Source organism: Oncorhynchus kisutch, linkage group LG17, assembly GCF_002021735.2.
Source record: "Oncorhynchus kisutch isolate 150728-3 linkage group LG17, Okis_V2, whole genome shotgun sequence".
Lineage (NCBI taxonomy): Eukaryota > Metazoa > Chordata > Actinopteri > Salmoniformes > Salmonidae > Oncorhynchus > Oncorhynchus kisutch.
The window spans coordinates 58,206,401-58,227,826 of NC_034190.2; the positions used below are offsets into that span (position 1 = coordinate 58,206,401).

Genomic DNA, 21,426 nt, shown 5'->3' on the forward strand with positions numbered 1-21,426 from the left:
AGATATTTGATTGCTTGCTTGTGGTCCTTTTAGAGAAATGATCTCCGATGCCAAGGGGCTAATGTGTGTGTCTGCTTCTAAAGCTATGGATGAGAGTAAGAGGTTTAATCTAATTTCATTGCTCTCAAGGCCATTGGTTTGTTCATCAAAAGTGTTTGATACAAGACCAGCTGTTTCTAAGTTGAATAGGTGCTTGGAGAAAAATCTGTTCACACTAACAACTTATTGTCCTATGCACAATTTTGAAGTGACAGACATTGGCTTTCTCCTGACTCTTTGGTCTGATCTGTATTGGCATTTAAGATGTATTTTATTCTGTCCAAATGCTGAAAACTAAGTTCATTGCCAGAATTAATAAGTTGGGGCTGTGTGTATTCACCATCAAGTCAAGTGGTCTGTTCATGCCTATGAGAAAGATTGGGTGTATGGTACATTTTCTCTTGAACTCATTAGTTTATATTGCGGGGTTGGAATCTGTCTAAATATGTGTGATTTAATTAATCTATTAGCTAACTCTTATGAGAAAAGCACCCCACTCACATCGCTCTGAGCTGTCCTCATGCTGTGTATGCCATATGAATGAGTGAGGGGCGTCTTGGTTAATTAGTCAGAACCCCAGTAATGTATTCCTTGAAAGAGTCTGGCTTGTCCTTGACCCTATGGCAGGGGTAGGCAACTCCATTCAGCTGTTGGACGATTTTTGACAAAGTGGATGGTCGGGGGGCCGGAACATAATTTACAAAGCAAATTGACTACAACTAAGTCCACAAAGAGATTGTTCTTTTCAAACAATCATTTCAATCATTGATTATGCTGAATTCCCCCCCTCCCCTTTGGGTGGCCAAAAGAAACCACCTGTTGCCGACCCCTGCCCCTGGAAGTCTGGCTGTGGTGAGGGGACTGTGCTTTAGAACCAAGCCTTTCCCAGAAGCTGACACAGGTTTCCGCCATCGCAGGCCTCTCTAATATGGCAGGAACTGGAGGAGGAAGAAGAGGGTCTTGAAGAGGGCCCCCGGGGCCTGTTCCGCACCAGCCTGGGGAGAAGAGCAGCCAGGAGGAGGGAGGAGGAGGGGGTGGAGGGGCAGGTGCGACGGCGGCGCCAAAGGATCTCAGATTATTCCGATGATGACTGCGTACGATATTTGGTCCTGGGCACCTTGGCTGCTCTGCTAGCGTTGTTCCTGGACCTGATCTACCCCCTGCTCTACTGAGCCAACTGGGGCTAAGTGGCCAGTCTCACACCCCATTACATACACACCCCAATACAGATGCACATGAAAGCTTATACACTGAGAAATTAAGTCAAATTTATTGCACTTTAAATTGTCTATGCCATTATTTATATCTTTTTTTATTGTTTAGTATTTGTAGATGGCCAATAAATTAACATTCTGCTAAACACTTTGAAATTAAACGAAAGTATACACATGATATCCTTTAATCAATTCTATGCATCGTTAAAGAGAAACCGACTGAGCTGCTACTAGAATTTGTTCTTAACTGACTTGCCTAGTTAAATAAAGGTTCAATTAAACAAAATAGTTACTTTGCTCAGCATGGCTTTGCCTAGTTGACATTTTTTGTTGCGTACTGCAGTCCATAATTTAGGCCCTTCTAAACTACCCTATATTCCATTTCAACATACCAAAACAGGTCTCAACTGTACTCTCCCCTTTGTGTTCCTCCCAAGTCTCTCACCATGTAGGTTTTTTTGTACTAAAATATGAAATGCACATTTAGAAATGGATAGGCCCATCTTTTGCACAAGTAATGCTGCTGAGATGACTTGAAGGCTATAGCGTTGAAGTACTACTGTAATAATAAGGGGTAGAACTGCACTCAGAAATGTCCTCCTTAACAGCACCCTGGTCATTGTATGTTGGCGATATCTGCTTGCTTGTACAGTCATGACTTTGTACTGTAGCCTGAAGACAGTTAACATTGTGTTTTTGCCATCTCAATGAATAGTGTTATAGACTCACTAAGCGATTATATGCCTTAGCTTTTTCCTGTTTGTCACGTTGCTGATTATTTTAGATTTGATGTAGTCAACAACTCTTAATTCAGCAGGTTGGTTTATTTCTGCCCATTAATTTGACTTATCCCTGTCATACTTGTATTGGAACTGTTTTCTCTTTGTTTCACGAAAGCCATTAAAGCAGAAGTAACCTTTTTAATGTGCTGCTTTGCATTACACTGGTGAAGTAGCTAGCTATGTCCGAGCTTTATGACTGTTTGAGAAGTGCACTAATGTACAGTTTAAACAGTTCCTAGCTTAACAGGGATTTAATGACACTAGGACAGAGGCTGTCCGTCTCTCAATATAAGTTGCTCCAACGTTCATGATTATCGGTGCTGCTGGTATATAGACTACGCCCTGTAACAGTGCTGTAGTGATATGTTCAAGTCTTAGGGATTTCACAGTGCATTCTGTCATGTCTCTCCCTTGTAGGTGTGTTTTCAGAGCTGAGTCTAGTCACTATATCTGCTTTAAATTCCCACTATGTGTCCGGGCACATATACATTGATTTATGCAACCGTGATGGTATGCAGTATGTATTTCATCTCATTCTTACAATGAATTATACTGGCTGTATTTTGAAAGATGCATCTTAAAAATGTAATCGCTGACATGCAAAACATTTTGAAATAAATACCAAAAGATATAGATTTTAGGTAGATTTTTCCTTTTAAGAGTGCTCTGTCATTGGAATAGTTGCTATTATTTAAAAATTTGTTCAGGTACTTCAATCTCAATGATGCTCCAATAAACAAGCACTTCAATTGTCAACCTTATGCTGTGTTAATTAATATTATTTTTCAATCAGTTACTGTTGGGAATCTTTCAGATATTATTTCAAACATGGAAATTGTTATGTTTTCCCAGCTTTTATTTTTGCTGCAAGGAGTGGTCAGTCCAGTGTTTTTGCTTTTGCATTGTTTACAGACCGGTCTGGTCTTCCTGTCAGGGAGCTGGTCCAGAAAAGGCATGATTGATTTACACTGGTTTATTTTACAGGCCTCTAGCCAGGCCCTCTTTGGGACAGACCTGGACCCTGAAGGACCCCCTCCGCTGACCCCAGAAGTGACCTCTGAGCTGTTTGCACACTCTGGAGAATGTGCTACTCCGTCCTACAGCAACATGGAGGAGGTGGACTAGGGCATAGCTGAGACGCCACCGACACGGCGTAAAGTTCCAGTTGTGGAAATATTCTCCTCAGTAAAAGACACTTCAGTGCTTACTAATTAACTCGGCATCTTTAGGGTGTCCCTCACTGGTGCAATGCTAGAAATTAAAGAACTGGTTCTGTGGCCGAAAGACCAGCACATGTACCCGTCACCACAGATGCGGTGGACAGACCCACAGACTCACACATTTTCCACGTTCATCTGTATTTACACATCAACCGATCCAGACCAACTCATACTGTATATGTAGTAATATCCATGCAATGTATTTCCTTACACATACTAAGCGCACACACGCATACAAATGGCATGTTTGCACATACAACAAAAGCCTCCACACTCCTGTTGTCCTAGAGCCTCTGGGTTGCAGCCCATTGTTGGCTGATAGAATGCACCTTTTTTTGGGTATCCCCTAAAACGCCACTTTAAATGACACCTATTTATCCCATGATCATGCTTTGGCTCAGAGGTCACAAAGGGAAGTCGCCAACACCAAACTAATTTCCCCCCCAGAACAACAACCTGTTGTGAATGAGGGGAAACCGTGAGGTGGGAGGATGGGAGATGTGTGTGTGTGTGTGTAAGCATTTGTTTTTATTTGATACTTCTCATTGAGGTATTGCCTGGTCTGATGTGTTTTGTAATTTCTGTTGGATTCTGTAAACTGGGTTGAAATTGTAGCAATTGATGTAAAAGTGTGACGGTGCAGAACTTAAGGTAGACTCAGCGGTGTGACCGATGCAGAGAGTAAATGGCATAGTGGGTCTAATTCTGAAACTGAGTGTGGCTAGGCTATGTTTCTCTGCCGTTTTGGGGCCTTGGCTACCACACTGTGAACAGCCTGAAGCGAACCCGTGCAGATACACAGTGTGACCGTGTGAGAGCAAAGTGTTGCATGGTGGGGTCCCTAATAAATACAAAAGTGTTGCATCTCGCTCATCCCTCTGGTGCTGCTTATGGCCACGTCATTTCACCGAGTCTACCATTTTAAGTTTTTAACAACTGTCTTCTTTTACTGTCTTTCTGTTTACTACTTTCATACTCACCTGGATTTAGTTGCTTTCCTTTAGATTTATTTTATTTTTACTTGGTAAATTATCCAATCCTGTGGATGCAATTTTTGGCAAGATACCGGCTTGATATACACTGAAATGTGCATGTTGATACACAGTAGCACTAGAATAGAATGCGGTTACCTCTCCTGCTACATATCTTTATTTCTGTTTGAGTGGACTGTCTTGTACACCCCTCTCCTCCCTTCCTTTGTAATGGACTGCATATATAAAGGGATTAATGAATGCTGCTGTGAATATAATAAATGGTTTAATATAAATAAGACCCTTTTTTGAGAAGTGCTAAAAGGTTGTTTGTGTACACACTGATTCAGTAGTAATGTGAATGAAGTTTCCTGGCAGAGAATAGTTTGGGAACGTTTAATTTTTCACCAAATCAGATATTTCTTTTTAGCCTCAGTATGTGTATGTTTTGTGAAGTTGTTGGTACTCCAACCTGCACTGCTCCTCTAGATGGCGCTTCTTACTGTATTTACTTGCAGACGCCACACTACAGTAAGAGAAGAAGAAGCGGCGTTAAAGAATAAGGAAGTAAAAAACATTTTCTGGCGCTGAGTCGACGGAAAAGCCGGAGTGTGGTATTTTTATGTGACTAGTACCAACTTAGACAGCTTTTTTAAAATATGTTTTGCAAAAATAACCTGTTTTGACAAGTGTAATACCTGTCTTATAGCCATGTAGCTAGTTAGCTACAAATACAGCTACTGTTGTGGACGAAGAGGTTCTGGTTTCAGTCACTTGCCTTAACCCTCTGGCTATTATTAATGACAACTTGGTTAGCAAGCCAACGTTAGTCAAAGAAAATCAGGTTTCCACAACCGATAATTCGAGAGTGGAGCCACATAATGGCATACTGCGACAAGACAGGTGATCATCCCTCAGCTTCTCTAAACAATGAGGACAGTCGTAATGGACATGACCCGGCGACAGATAAGCACCCGACTCCACACTCCAAAGGAAATGCGAACGATTGCTGTGCCACTGAAGAAGCCCGAACAGTGTCTGTCCCTCATGGGTTGTGTGTAAAGAAGAAAAAGCTTGTCCTTCACGTTGACCTCAATAACACCATCTTGGTGTCTGATGCTGTGACAAGTCAAGGAACTATTGCAGCGTTGGATTACTTTATTTCCACAGTGACATGGGGACAAATGAGTAAACAAGGTAAGACCAGGTTGCAATATAACTAACAAGCCTCTGAGGGGCCAGGCGACCTCAGTCTAAAAGGTTACTTAGTTCCTACATGTAGACAGTTTTATTTGAAGTAGTGGTCTATGAAAATTAAACAATATTTCTCAATGAGCAAATGCACCACTTACAATGTGTCACACCTCTATCCTTTTTCTATAAATGACATGAGAATTCAATAAAGTGGAGTCACTACTGTGCCTACCTGCCATGGTGATGTCATTGTTGTGTGCAATTGCTTAACACCTGCTTCTTTATCTGCTCTGTAGGTAAGTGGATGTGGATGAGTGACTCACCTTCCCTACTTCCACCATGTGAGGGCGCTGTCAGCTACTACTCCCAGTTTGGCCGGGTGGCAGGTTTCACCAGCTCCACTGCAGGTCGGCGGTTCCGGGGCGTGCTGGATGAGCACCTGGCGATGCTGCGATGGCCGAAGGAGCTGAAGGGGGACAAGGAGCTGGCTGTGAAGGGGGAGGATGGGCAGCTGTACCACTGGATCTTGCCCTCCTTCTTCCAGCTACTGAAAGACCTGGTGGCGGAGGGGAGGGACTTTGCTATCCTGTTCCGCACTTTTGGCTCTGACCTTCCCCGCGTGCTGTCTGCAGTGTCCCGTGCCCTCACTCAGGGCTCCCACCCACTCTTCCCTGACCTTCCAGCACTTAAGGTAAATCCAATTAAAGTAAAAAATAAAAGTGACACAATAAAATAACAATGATGAGGCTATATACAAGGGATACTGGTACCGAGTCAATGTGCTGGGGTACAGGTTAGTCGAGGTAATTTGTACATGTAGGTATGGTTAAAGTGACTATACATAATAAACAGCAAGTAGCATCAGTGAAAAAACAAAAAGGGGGGGTCAATGCAAATAGTCCAGGTGGCCATTTGATTAATTGTTCAACAGTCTTATGGCTTGGGGGTAGAAGCTGTTAAGGAACCTTTTGAACCTAGACTTGGCGCTCCGGTACCGCTTGCTGTGCGGTAGCAGAGAGTCTATATCTCTGACTGGAGTCTTTGACCATTTTGATGAGTGCTTTGGGTTGTGGGTGTGATGCTGGATGTGGTGTCACTAGGACAGTAGCAATAATGACTGTTGTCCTGGCATTTTACCAAGCTCTTACTCACAGGCTACCATATTAAATGGGCACATTGCTCTTATCATAATCACTACTGTTAGCTAACCTGCCAATAGCCCAGTACTTGCAATCATTACTCATTGTGGGCTGCTCTCTGTTGCAGCTTGTCATTGAGAGGGTGACACCCTGTTACAGGTGGATGTGCTACTGAGAGTGAGTCATAGTCCTTTGAGAGAAATTATGTTCTTCCTCCTCTGCCTGATTTGAAGAGGTCAATCACAATTATAGACCTATTTTTAAGCTTTGGCCAAGTCTGTTTCATCTGAAAGACTACAGTTAGTGTGTGTGTGTGGGTGTTTGTGAGGTTGTGGCAGTGGGATATAGGGGTCAAAAATCTGATCAGTAAGCTTGTTCCCAGATGTTGGAACAGTGCCCTGTTCAGAAAGTCATTCACAGTGAGATGTAGGGTGGGTGGTGCGACTCCCCTGGGTATAGAGTGTGCCTGCAGTCTCTTCTCAGCCCCCTCAGTGTGTTCTTGTACCTGTTCTTTTACTGGAGCAGAACACATCGATTTCTGCTAGGAGGAGGCTCAAAGGCTGCTACGGCACACACAGTTAGCTGCAATAAAAAAAAAAAGCATCCAGATGATTATTATTCAAACTGTCTCCTGTCAAGGGCTATTTGTGTAAGGCACAGAGATTGAGGGTGAAGAGATTGAGGGTGAAAGAAGATCATTTGATAGCAGGTTTGGAACTTGCATGACCTGTAAGCTTAATTGTTTCCTCTGATTCTAAAATGATAGCTATGCTGAATTACAGAGGATTTCCATCATTTCTGCTAGATACCTGATACATCTCTAATACGCTGCTGGTCAGAGAGAGATAACAGATGCTAAAGCCAGCTGTGTTCTTTCTGCTCCCTCCCCAGCTGAGTGTGAATGAGACGCCAGGCCAGATCCGCTGCAGTAAGAAGGGGACGGTCCTGACCCGGGCAGAGGAGCGTCTGTCGACCCGTGACGGGGAGCGAGCCCTGTACCAGTACCTCAGCTCTGTCCAGTGCCTGGGGGGCTTCCAGGACCATTTTGACTGGTAGGTGGACTTTTTTTCCAAAAGACTAGTGACTAGCCTAATCACACCAATGAAGGCACTCGAGTATTGGAGGTGCAAGCTTATTAATCCATCTTTCAATAGGTAATTTAGTCCAAGTTTGAGTTGTAATGGAGAAGTTCTTTCTGTATTGTCCTCAGTGAAAGTTTCAGTCTCGTTGATGTAGTCATGACTAGAGGTCGACCGATTAGGATTTTTCAACGCCGATACCAATTATTGGAGGACCAAAAATAGCCGATACCGATTAATCGGACGATTTTTTAAATTGTTTTTATTTATTTGTAATAATGACAATTACAACAATACGATGAACACTTTTATTTTAACTTAATATAATCCATCAATAAAATCAATTTAGCCTCAAATAAATAATGAAAAATGTTCAATTAAATAATGCAAAAACAAAGTGTTGGACAAGAAAGTAAAAGTGCAATATGTGCCATGTAAAACAGCTAACGTTTAAGTTCCTTGCTCAGAACATGAGAACATATGAAAGCTGGTGGTTCCTTTTAACAAGTCTTCAATATCTTCAAAGTCTTCAATATTCCCAGGTAAGAAGTTTTAGGTTGAGGTTATTATAGGAATTATAGGACTATTTCTCTCTATACCATTTGTATTTCATTAACCTTTGACTATTGGATGTTCTTATAGGCACTTTAGTATTGCCAGTGTAACAGTATAGCTTCCGTCCCTCTCCCCGCCACTACCTGGGCTCGAACCAGGAACACATCGACAACAGCCACCCTCGAAGCATAGTTACCCATCGCTCCACAAAATCCGCGGCAACTACTTCAAGGTCTCAGAGCGAGTTACGTCACTGATTGAAACGCTATTAGCGCGCACCCCGCTAACTAGCTAGCCATTTCACATCGGTTACACCAGCCTAATCTCGGGAGTTGATAGGCTTGAAGTCATAAACAGCTCAATGCTTGAAGCACAGGGAAGAGCTGCTGGCAAACGCACAAGAGTGCTGTTTGAATGAATGCTTATGAGCCTGCTGCTGCCTATCACCGCTCAGTCAGACTGCTCTATCAAATATCAAATCATATACTTAATTATAACATAATAACACACCGAAATACGAGCCTTAGGTCATTAATATGGTAAAATCCGGAAACTCATTTTGAAAACAAAACGTTTACTCTTTCAGTGAAATACGGAACCGTTCCGTATTTTATCTAACGGGTGGCATCCATAAGTCTGAATATTCCTGTTACATTGCACTCCCTTCAAGCTTAAAAATATGCTAATACGAATCATTGATTCGACTTATATACTGAGTAAAAAACATTAAGGACACTTGCTCTTTCCATAACAGACTGACCAGGTGAATGCTATGATCCCTTATTGATGTAACTTCAATGTTATGTCATAATTACGTACAATTCTGGCAAATTAGTTCGCAACGAGCCAGGCGGCCCAAACTGTTGCATATACCCTGACTCTGACTCTGCAATTAACGCAAGAGAAGTGACACAATATCCCTAGTTTAATATTGCCTGCTAACCTGGATTTCTTTTACCTAAATATGCAGGTTTAAAAAAATATATACAGTGTATTGGTTTTAAGAAAGGCATTTGATGTTTATGTTTAGGTACATTCGTGCAACGATTTCGCTTTTTGCGCAAATGTGCTTTTGTTTAATCATCCCCCGTTTGGCGAAGTTGGTCTTCACACAGTTTGCAACGAGCCAGGCGGCCCAAACTGCTGTATATAGCCTGACTCTATTGCACAGATTGCAAGAGAAGAGACACAATTTCCCTAGTTAAAAGAAAATCATGTTAGCAGGCAATGTTAACTAAATATGCAGGTTTAAAAATATATACTTGTGTATTGATTTTAAGAAAGGCGTTGATGTTTATGGTTAGGTACACTGGAGCAACGACTGCTTTTTTCGCGAATGCGCTTGTTAAATCACCCATTTGGTGAAGTAGGCTGTGATTCAATGATAAAGTAACAGGCACCACATCAATTATATGCAACGCAGGACAAGCTAGATAAACTAGTAATATCATCAACCATGTGTAGTTAACTAGTGATTATGTTAAGATTGATTGTTTTTATAAGATACGTTTAATGCTAGCTAGCTCCTTTCTGCACTCACATAACACATAGTCAGCCTGCCATGCAGTCTCCTTGTGGAGTGCAATGTAATCTGTGATCGGTGTTCAAAAATGCCGATTACCGATTGTTACGAAAACTTGAAATCGACCCTAATTAATCGGTCGACCTCTAGTCAGGACACTGGGCTCTCTATCTGTAGGTGGGCCAGGAACACCTACTCCATCCTGGGAGGGAAACCTCTGTGGGTGGACCCCTTCGACCAGGATGTCCAGCACATCTTCATCGATGACAACATTCGACAGAATGACAAAGACACCATTGTCCACCCAAAGGTGTGTTTTTGCCTTGGTTAATGTGCCTTTGGATGGTTTATGCATACTCATATGGATATGGATTAGTTTTCCCTTGCAGATCATTTTTTTGCCTTAAATATCATGTTGTTTCTGTTCTTGTTCCATGGTTCTGAAGGTGTTTCTAGACCGAGACGGCTCAGAGACCCGCACAGCCTCCACCTCAGAGCTGTATGACCTCTGTCTGGTCCAGAACGACCTGCTCAAGGCAATCTCAGACCCAGAGTACTTCACCCAGCGCATCAGCATCTGCCAGGAGAACTATGACAGGAACCTTCAGCAGGGGGCAGGCTAGAGTGGTTTGTCTGTAGCCTAGAGGTCCAGGGTGAGAAGGGGTTGGGACAACTCAGGTCTGTAGCCCAGAGGTCCAGGGTGAGAAGGGGTTGGGACAACTCAGGTCTGTAGCCCAGAGGTCCAGGGTGAGAAGGGGTTGGGAGAACTCAGGTCTGTAGCCTAGAGGTCCAGGGTGAGAAGGGGTTGGGACAACTCAGGTCTGTAGCCTAGAGGTCCAGGGTGAGAAGGTGTTGGGACAACTCATGTCTGTAGACTGGAGGTTGAAGGTCAAAGGGAGCTCCTGCAGTTGCTCCAACTCATCCTCTAAGGTCAATATTCTCAGGGTGTGTGACACTGGCAACCAATATATTGCATATGTAGAAGGCATTATTTTGCTGCTGTTTTTAAATTATAATATATATTTAAACAAAAAAATGGTAATCGATATAAAGGCATTGTTTATGTATACCAAAATGTGTTCAGAAAAGACTTGAATGGTCATACTTGAATGTTTCTAATATTACGAAGAGAGAGAGCTGCGTGGTTGAGCAGTAAGACTTAACTGTTACAACTTAAATCATACTCTAGTCTACAGACAAATTACTTTAATATTAACCACAATTAGTATTACTGTTTGACTATTTATCATGGCAAAACCATGGATGAGTTTGACCTAATATAATTTGGGTTTATGTGGTTTGGAGTTTATTTGCACTGAAAATGACTTTACTTTCTTTGAAGCGCTCTCATGTGGATAAAAAGTATATATCCAGGGAATGTGTGTCACGCTTTCTCTTGAAGGTTTGTCATAGTGGTGGATGAGGTGAGTGGCCCCGTTACAATGTAAAGCTCTTTGGGTGTCTAGAAAAGCTCTATACACCGACTGTACAAACACTAAGGACACCTTCCCTCGGGGCATGGACTCTACAAGGTGTCAAAAGTGTTCCACAGGGATGCTGGCCCATGTGAATGCCAATGTTTCAAATTTTCTGGATGTCCTTTGGGTGGTGGACCATTCTTGATACTCACGAGAGACTGTTGAGCTTGGAAAAACCCAGCAGCGTTGCAGTTCTTGACCCAAATGGTGCGCATGGCATCTAATACCATACCCCGTTCATAGGCACTTCAATCTTTTGTCTTGCCCGTTCACCACCCTCTGAATGGCTCACATACACAATCCATGTCTCAATTGTCTCGAGGCTTAAAAATCCTTCTTTAACCTAAGTTACATCAATAAGGGATCATAGCATTCACCTGGTCAGTCTCATGGAAAGAGCAGGTGTCCTTAATGTTTTTTACTCAGTATATAAGTCGAATCAATGATTCGTATTAGCATCTTTTTAAGCTTGAAGGGAGTGTGGCGTTTGACTACTGCAAATTTGAGACACCTTTTCAAAGTAGCACATCACAATCACCAGGATGTGGGTAATTGTGGAAGATAAAAGCGTCAGCATGCTTCAGTTCAGCTAGCACCTAGCCAAACTCAGCTTGGAGAACCGAATGAGTGTGCTCGCATACTCCCTTAAAAGACCTTTGCTTGAAAAAAGCAACAATAGTATTTTGTCCATTTTGAGAGACTAGTTGTATACACTTCCTCAAACTGGTCAGAATAACTCAAAAATCGTTAATTCATTTTTATGTTTTTGCCAAGGAGATCTTAGTCGTGCAATTTTACATTTAACTGTTTGGTGCAGTATTTTTCAATGAGAATTTTTTTTCATGAAAACGAGTCGTCTCGTTGAATGACAACAAAGACTTAGAATCCCTATTGTTGACCAATCACCGACCAAGAGGCGTAGACTTCGGCTACTGACTTTGGCTTGCCTCTAGAACATTGTTTTGTGTGTCCGAACAGCCGAAAAAAAAACTTAATTGAAGTCCAAAACGAACAAAAACACCCCAGTGCCGTCATTATATATGCACAAACTGTTTTGGCTGGGAAGCATGCAGACGCCTTTTAAAAGCACAATCAGGCCTTTGACTGCAATTATACAAAAAGAGTCATGGGGCATTGTTGCTAAGGCAAAGTCACATTTGATGGGAGATCGATTCAGATGCAAGATTGTCTGTTGGACCGACTGACTGTTACCTTATCATGCACTCAAAAAAGTCAGTCTGAATTCTTGAATCTGAATATACTTAGTGTCTTTTTGTACGTCATTGGCTTGTGTCAGTTGGGGGACGAGTAACGCGTATGCGTGACGCCACCTGACGTAAGACGATGTTTGTATGTTTCATGATGGACATTCTGAACAATCAGCTTGTGTGGTGTTCAATAAACCTCATGAGTGGAAGAAAATGTACTTTTGTGTGTGTGTGTGTACTGACCAAGTATTGATCAGAGTATTACTGTCACCTAAAAGCACTATTGATTTCCCCTCAGGCCTTTTGGATACAGTTAAGTGAACATGTAAAATCAATTAACAGCCTACACGGTGAACACGAATAATGTACATTGGGTAACAAAGTGTGTGTAGGCTAGTGAAACAGTTCTTAGAGCATTTTAGTCTGGAAAATAGTTTAGACAGATCAGTAATGGCATTGTAATAAATAGTTAGCTCACTACATGTGACTGGACACTTGTAACCTGAAAGGAACATTATTGTGGAGTTGACTGCCTGGTTACTGGAAAGAAATACTGTGGTCCTATCTCTGCAGACTCTTCAGCCTGGGCTTACCCAATCATCATCTCTCATCTCCAGCACAATATGTACAGGGTTGGCTAATGTGATGTAATGGTCATTGTTGTTGCCTGATTGCAGCAGCAGACGCTATGTCCTTTCATTACAAGCCAAATGGGGCAGAACAGTGTGTACAGTAGGGAGACTCCCTCACTCAGAGTACAGTAGTGTGCATGTCCAGTGTGCTCATTGTGGTTTATGGTCTGTTCACAATACGAGGTTGCATTTAACTCATGACTCCAAGTAAAGGTCTCCAGGGAAATCATTAGATTTGAGTTGTAGCCTGTGTCAGATTAACTTTTATAAATATAAAACCTAAATGGCATGATAGCCTATCACATACATTACAGTACATGTTTTCCCTTTGAAAGATTTGCCTTTCTTTTATGCTGTTAATTTTAGGCCCAAATAAAAAATGCACAGGGGCTTATTTAGCACCAAGTTTGAAATGGTACAAATTTAGCCATTTAAAATGTTTGGAACTGACACAAGCTACCATGTGGAAGAGAATTTAGAGACGCATTTCATTTGAGTGTCATTAGGTTCAAGTTAAGTTATTGTCATGTGCAAGTACAGTGGAATGCCTTGCAAGCTCTTTCCCAACAATGCAGTAATCAGTAGTATTATATAAAAAAGAACACAAGAAAGTAAGTAAGCTATATACAGTCAGTTCCAGGGTCAGTAGCTATATACAGGGTCAGTTCCAATACCATATTTACAATGTGCAGGGATACTGGAGTGGTAGGGGTAGTTACTGTATGTATAGGGGTAGGGTGACTAGGCATCAGTATATATGATAAACAGAGTAGCAGCAGTATATATTATGATTGTATGTGAGTGTGTGTAGAGTCAGTATGAATGTCTGTGTGTGTGTGTGAGAGCAAATTGTGTGGGTGGGAGTGTGTTAGTGAGTGTGTAGGAATCTGTGAGTGCATAGAGTCAGAGCAAAAATTTAAGGGTTAATGCAGACCATCTGTATCCATTTGGTTAGCTATTTAGTTAGCTACTTGGCTTGGGGATAGAAGCTGTTCAAGAGCCTGTTGGTGTCAGACTTGTTTGTTGCTCCAGTACCGCTTGCCATGCGGAAGCAGAGAGAACAGTCTATGGTTTGGGTGGCTGGAGTCTTTAACAATTTCTCAGGCCTTCCTTTCACAACGCCTGATACAGAGGTCCTGGATGGCAGGGAGCCCCAAATGATGTACTGGGCTGTCTGTACCACCCTCTATAGCACCATGCGATCGAGGGCAGTGCAGTTGCCATACCAAGCAGTGATGCAGCCAGTTAAGATGCTCTGTGGTGCAGCTGTAGAATTTATGAGGATTTGAGGGCTTATTCCAAGTCTTTTCAACCTCCTGAGGGGGAAGAGGCGCTGTCCAAATCTTTGTGATTTGGACACCGAGGAACTTGAAGCTCTCAATCCACTCCACTGTAGCCCGGTCCATGTGGGTATGTTCACACCCCCGTTTCCTGTAGTCCACAATCAGCTCCATGGTCTTACTGGCATTGAGGGAGAGGTTGTTGTCCTGGCACCACACTGCCATTTCACTGACCACCTCCCTGTAGGCTGTCTCACCGTCGTAGGTGATCAGGTCTACCACCGTTGCATCATCAGCAAACTTGATGATCGTGCTGGAGTCGTGCGTGGCCACGCAGTCGTGGGTGAACAGGGAGTACAGTCGGGGACTAAGCACACACCCTTGTGGGGCCCCCATGTTGATGGTCAGTGTGGCAAAAGTGATGTTGCCTTCCCTCACCACCTGGGGTCGGCCAGTCGGGAAGTCCAGGATCAAGTTGCAGAGGGTAGTTTTTAGTCCAAGGGTCAGAAGCTTGGTGACAAGCTTGGAGGGGACTATGGTGTTGACTGCAGAACTGTAGTCGATTTTCAGCATTCTCACATAGGTTTTCCTCTTATCCAGGTGGTTGAGGGCAGTGTGGAGTGCAATTGAGATTGTGTCGTCCATGGATCTGTTGGGGCGGTGTGCAAATTGAAGTGTGTCTTGGGTAGGGTTCCCCAACTGGCTGTGGTTTTATTTGGCCCTCCAAGTATCCAGGGCAATTTTTTTTCTTTCAAGTATTTAAAAAATATATATCAATTTTCATTGTTGGACATAAAAGATTGTAAAAACACCAGGGCTTCTGTTCCAAGTGATTTTAATTTTGGAAATCTGTGCCCAAGTATTCCCACGCATAATAGAGAGGTGATCGTACAATAACGTCAGCAAGGTTTGAAATGTTGTTTTCGTCAAATATCTGTTTGCTACTCTTGCGGTCAATTTGCTAATTCTTTGTAATTATGTTCTGCCCCCCCCCCCCCCCCCCCCCCCAACCATCTGCTCAAGAAAAAATTGGCCTGCGGCTAAATCTAGTTGATGATCCCTGGTCTGGGATGATGGTGTTGATGTGTGCCGTAACCAGCCTTTTAAATCACTTAATGATTACAGATGTGTGCTACAGGTTGGTAGTCATTGTGGCAGTTTTCCTTGGGAGCTGGAATGATGGTAATCAGTTTGAGACATGCAGGAATTACAAACTGGGACAAGTAGAGTTTGAAAATAACTTTGAATATGCCTGCGCATGCTCTTTTTTGTCATCTTTATTTAACTAGGCAAGTCAGTTAAGAACAAATTCTTATTTTCAATGACGACCTAGGAACAGTAGGTTAACTGCCATGTTCAGGGACAAAACAACAGATTTTCTACCTTGTCAGCTTGGGGATTCAATCTTGTAACCTTTCAGTTACTAGTCCAACGCTCTAACCACTAGGCTACCCCACTGAGAACACGCCCTGAAATACCGGCCCTGCGGCCTTCCGACTGTTGACCTGATTTTTAAACCTTACTCACGATGGCCTTGGAGAGCGAGATGCTGGGGATGGTTTTTGTCAAAGCATGCATAAAATGCATTGAGTTTGTCTGGTAAGGAAGGCATCGTTGGGCAGATCAAGGCTGGGTCATCCTTTAAACCATAATGGACTGTAGCCCTTGCCACATGTAGCGGGTGGTGGAGCATGTCTAATAGGATTCAATCTTGTTCCTATATTGTCCTTCTGACTTCTTGTACTTGTTTGTGTCCTCGGCCATAGGTAGCCCTGGGCTTTTGACTTGGGAAGCAGCAAACATTCACAGTGGGGACAACGTCGGCGATTCCTTTTAAATCTCCATGTCTCCCTTCTCAGGCATTAGGGCCTGGCTTGTGCCCCAGGAATCGCTCCGCCGCTTCCACAATGATTTATATCTTCCTGGACCTTCTTTCTACCTTGGCAGTGCCATTTATCACTATAGCTATAAAGGCCACAAAGTCCACCTTCTTAACCTTTAAAATGTCAGGATCCTGCTGGTGAAAGGCAAACCCTGCAGCCTATCCACCACCTGGACTCTTCAAGTGCAGCATTCACGCCCTCAACCCTTTTAACAGCTGCTGCATATGATATGCTTTGGAAAGCCCTGACTTTGGACATCTCATTCTCTTTCACCATTGGGGGGGGGGGGGGGTGGTATGGGGTACGTTAGACATGGCTTCATGATCTTTTCCACAACTTGGACATCTCGGCTTCTCCCTTCTGCAAACACTTGAAACATGACCAAAAGCTTTACAATGATCACACTGTATTGGTCTTGGGATAAATGCTCTGACTTTGTAGTTAATATATCCTAACTGCACTTGAGTAGGGAGAGACTCCATATCAAAAAATTTAAGAACAGATTGACTTTTTTCTTTATGCACCACACGATTCATCCGATGTGCATGAAACACACCAGGAATAGTTTCTCTTCAACGTCTACTTCCCATGAGACTCCAGATATAACCCCCTTGAGGGGTGCCCTGTTCCTAAGAGACACAAACAACACTTCAAATTGATCAAATCGGGTGAGATGCAACACACATTTTCTTCTGATCCTCAGAAGCACAAAAGATCTAAACAAGCCCGCCTCTCTTGATCCTCACAGCCTTCACTTGACTCAGCATTTTCTCCACCAGTTTGGAAATCTCTCATGGATTCCTCAAGATTGTTAATTCGATCAGCTGCTCCTCATCTACAGACTGTACACTCCAAGTGACATTCTCATCCCTGTACTCTACTTTGCTCTGTTTTCCATTCTTTTGGACATTATTCCAATTCTCCTTGATTATATGGCCATTAGATTGAGTCCACTTCATCATCCGCTTCCGCCATCTTTCCGATCTCACACACACACCACACACCACACACCACACACACACACACACACACACACACACACACACACACACACACACACACACACACACACACACACACACACACACACACACACACACACACACACACACACACACACACACCACACACACACCACACACCACACACACACCACACACACATTGATCTGAAACATTATAAAGCCTACCCCAGTCTCCACCTCATGGTTTTAACTTCCTCAAGAGGGCAGTGGAGATTATGGATATTTTGCTATATATCTTTTCATCAATCTCATGTGAATGTATACTTGGTAAATGAGATGTGCAAAACGGATTTCAAACTAGTACAATTTATGATTGAAGTAGAAGTTATTGAGCATCAGAGAATCACCACAGGGAATACATTTGTTGTAGCTTATTATTATTCTAAGAATGGAAATTGCTCACTGTTCCTCTCCAAGGTTGTGTAGACATTACAAAATGCACCCCAGGCTAAAGGAAATGACCATATGGATTGTGTTTGTGCATGTTCATGGCGACTCAATAACCTACAATGTTAGCTGACCCACGCTATAGCTCAGGTTATATACTCACAGATTCAATCATTGATTGAACGAACAATGCACGATGGTCTTTGTTATTGATTGGCTATTTCAAATAAATTATAAGGTAACACCAATCACTATGAGGAAACCACGAACTTTTGCGCATTGATGTGGAATTCCCAACCAAAGAATACGTTTAGGTGAGAGTAGCCTATAAATTGCACCTGAAGTATCAGACTGATCAAATCCAATTTTATTTGTCACGTGCTTCGTAAACAACAGGTGTAGTGAGTGAAATGCTTACTTAGGGGCTCTAACAAACAATGCAGAGAGAACAATAATATAAAGAAAAGTACATGTTGAAGAGGGCCAACAAATGTGTTTTATATTAATTAACTCGAGAGCGCCTTTCAGATACTGTTGCGCACGAAGTTGGGAGGAGGGCAGAGCGAGCGATAGTGAGCCAATGGAAAGGCGCCCAAGACTTGCTCACTGTCGGCTTTGCTGAAGTCTAAAACGGGAACAATATTTCTGTCAGGCGCATACTGTCTTCTTCGAGTGTGGAGTCCAGAGGACTCACCATCTCAGTGACTGGGTTTATATCCTTGCAGTCCAACACGGTATTGTGCGTTTTAACTTTTGTATTTTTGTTTCCTGTCTACTTTTCTTATAGTTCGTGTTTTATTAGGTTACTTTAGTAATGGAAAATATGTTTCAGGTGACACTCAGCTGCTATAGCCCACAGTGTAATGCATGTTTTAAATGGCTAATATATCTCTGCATTGTATGTGTGCCGCAAATAGGCTATGCTTGACTTCTGATACGAGGGTAGGCTATAACTGCAACGTGAATGCATTATACATTTGGTGATGAGCATTGTCCACATTTCACGCGCAGACGCATTCGATGTGTGCGTTTTTTGGCAACCGCGCCACTCTTAGGGCACTTTGACAATACAAAACTTGGGCGTGTGTTTTTCATCCCTTGTGAAAAATGATCGTGGTGTGAAATACACACGTCGTTGTCTGCTTTATAGAGATTTGATGGATCGTGGCCCACTGGGCACACCACGTCATTTCAACTCTGATAATTGGGTAATATTTGGTTGAGACGTTGATCAATGAGACATCTATTCACCCACTCAAAAAGACAGACAAAAGTTAGTTGAATTTACAACGTGTTATCGCTGTCTTTTCAACCACCATCTAAAAGCACATCCACATTACAATGGAAAAACAATGTCGTATTTTTGGTTAAATTGTCACAAATGTCTATCAATGCTTTTAAACCATTTAAAAGCAGAGCAAAGTTCAAATAGGAATACAATGTCAGATATTTGGTATATTTATACAAAACATGAATGTATTATCACTGTTCTTGATCAAATAGCAGAACCAAATGACCTGGTTTGTAGTTGAGGTTACATTAAATGTACGTGGTGAAAGGGATCAATGCTATTACAGATTCTGCACTGATTAGGGACAGATCGAAATTTACTGGGGGGGGAAGGCTGGTACAACTCAAGGTGTCATAATAAAATGCACCCCCCTCCCCAACATTACAAATATTTTCACATGGCCCTCCCCATGTACTTCAAAATAAATTGCACACCCTCCCCCTCATAGAATCAACAACCACAAATAACAATAACTCTAGTAACCCTGTGTTTATAAATGTGGATATCGACATTGCCACTTCAGCATGCTTTTGTGGCACAGTCGATGGCACGCAGGGCTACAGGCCAGAAGGTTGAGGGTTCGCCGACCAGCACAGACGAGCTCATTCTCCCTGCCTGTTTCATTACACTACGATCAGCGCCGGCTGCACACAATGATCAGCTAGAAGGAGGTCAGCTGTTCTACATGTTGATGCCATATTTAGAATTGTATAAAATATATGCAACAAGTTTTCCACCAACAGGTTTCTGTGCCAATGCACCACAACCAATAAACAAAGCATACTGACTAAGGGCAGTATATCATCGTTTGCGTTTTCAACACCACAATAAATAGACCATGACAATCTCTACAAACAGAACATACATTCCTCCCTACCTTGTAGGCCTACCCAGTATCGAAGGCTTGGCTTGACAATCTCAGAATGTCATTCAACTTTTGGGTGTTTTGTAACATTTGTCTCTTTCCATTCCAGTAGCTGTGAGTCGGTAAAATCAATGGGGAAGCCAAGCAGAATATAGATTTTTTTACAACATATGTTGTGATATTGCGTTGTTTGCTCTATAACCCATTAGAAATGCATGTATTGGGCACCGTGATAGCCAATACAAGGCTGATAAGCCATAGCCTACCTCGTTTAAAAACAGTTCCAAAAGACAACCATCACACCGTGGAGGAATAAATCAACCTCATACCTTTTGTGTTTCATCACAGTTAAAACCGGAGAGTAACATATATGTCCTATTTAAGTCCACAAAGATAATATTGTATGTAACAAACAGTTACATGACCTACACAGCACGGTCAAATGCAAGTTAGTTATTTGGGAAAGTTCATTTCCCCACCTGTTTGCTCAAGTTGTAATAATGTCATTACTAAAATGTTTCTGAAGCAGCAAGATTAAAATAGTCTATGGGAAATGTAACTGCAATGCCCTTCTACTTTGAGATGTTGTAGGCTAACTATAGAGAAGCCACCGGAATACTCATGTTAACCTGTGGTATCCCCAAGATGTGCATAAAAACAGTGCACTCTAAATATATATTCAGAACCATGGAAAGTTACTGGAGAGCGTGGCCTACCGCTATCAGCACCAGCAGTTGGACAGCACTTCTCTGGCAGAGGCAGCATCTCAACGAGCACATTCACACTGACTCATAAAAATAATATGTGCAATTTAGAAGAAATGTGGAGAATATATGCCAACAGTTCAGGCTAGATAAATAGTTAAGTATTACCATCTTGCGGCGAAGAGGGAAGCAAACATGAAACAAACCGAGCTAAAACAATGAATATCATGGTACGCAGACAGAAATGGATCATCTTACAGCGAAGATGACAACACAAACATTAACTACATGCCCAGCCTAATACGATAGAAATGTTAAAACACCAATAACAATTCAGTCCAATCAATCAGTGTGTGTGTGCGTGCAAAGAGAAAAACATGTTGACTCACCCTACTTGGAGAGGAATGCCACCATCCTCTCTTTCATGCTGACACATTGGTAAATGACTCTGTCATACAGTAGTCTACTCCACTGGACAAGTCTATGCAGCACACACCTTTCCATTTACAGTTTTGAGTCTCTCTCGTCTACGACTATTGCATAGGTAGGTTTTTACAGGAAAATGACCTTTCAGCTGATGTACTTGTAACATGAAATCCTTAATTTTCTGTTTCAGAGCACTGCTGTGAGTGATTTAATCTTTATCCCAGCCAGGCTCAGTAATGATCCGATCAAAAACAATGTCCAATGATCTCTGACCTTCATGCACAGCCTGCACTGCTCTACTTTTGAAGTTCCTATGAGTGGCACAACCCAAAGTGGGCTTGTGTTTTCTCATTGAAAAGTGTTTCTTAGCCTTCGTCAGAGATTTTAAACTAAATACTAAACCATCTTTTTTATTTGTGAATGTGTCGGGTCCGGGGACTCTGGATGTGTTACTGTTGTCATGTTAATCAGGCGTTTTGATTTGAATACATGGATTGTTTTAGTTTAGTAGGCTGCGCTACCTATTTAACCAT

General features: G+C 42.3%; 2 protein-coding genes across 17 annotated transcripts in view; both read left to right on the forward strand.

Annotated features, from left to right (window-relative positions):
* Positions 1-4,532, forward strand: part of usp19 (ubiquitin specific peptidase 19) — a 39,498-nt gene extending 34,966 nt beyond the window's left edge. For 10 of the 15 annotated variants that reach the window (XM_031794167.1, XM_031794173.1, XM_031794166.1 and 7 more), the window contains one exon: positions 957-2,796. In XM_031794167.1, the coding sequence (XP_031650027.1) occupies positions 957-1,211 (255 nt within the window). In that variant the 3' untranslated portion in view covers positions 1,212-2,796. Of the gene's footprint in view, positions 1-848; positions 2,797-3,019 lie in introns of those variants that run through there. The other 5 variants (XM_020506326.2, XM_031794172.1, XM_031794174.1 and 2 more) reach the window with 2 other exon arrangements.
* A 227-nt stretch (positions 4,533-4,759) lies between these two features.
* On the forward strand, positions 4,760-12,619 carry si:dkey-32e6.3 (uncharacterized). Of its 2 annotated transcripts, XM_020506329.2 has the most exons (6): positions 4,760-5,423; positions 5,717-6,111; positions 7,451-7,611; positions 9,893-10,025; positions 10,162-10,361; positions 10,409-12,619. In XM_020506329.2, the coding sequence occupies exons 1-5, from the start codon at positions 5,108-5,110 to the stop codon at positions 10,336-10,338; spliced, it is 1,182 nt and encodes a 393-aa protein (XP_020361918.1). In that variant the 5' UTR covers positions 4,760-5,107; the 3' UTR covers positions 10,339-10,361; positions 10,409-12,619. The 2 variants fall into 2 exon arrangements, with proteins under 2 accessions (XP_020361918.1, XP_020361917.1); XM_020506328.2 differs by having other exon boundaries at positions 10,162-12,619.
* The last annotated feature ends 8,807 nt before the right edge of the window (positions 12,620-21,426 follow it).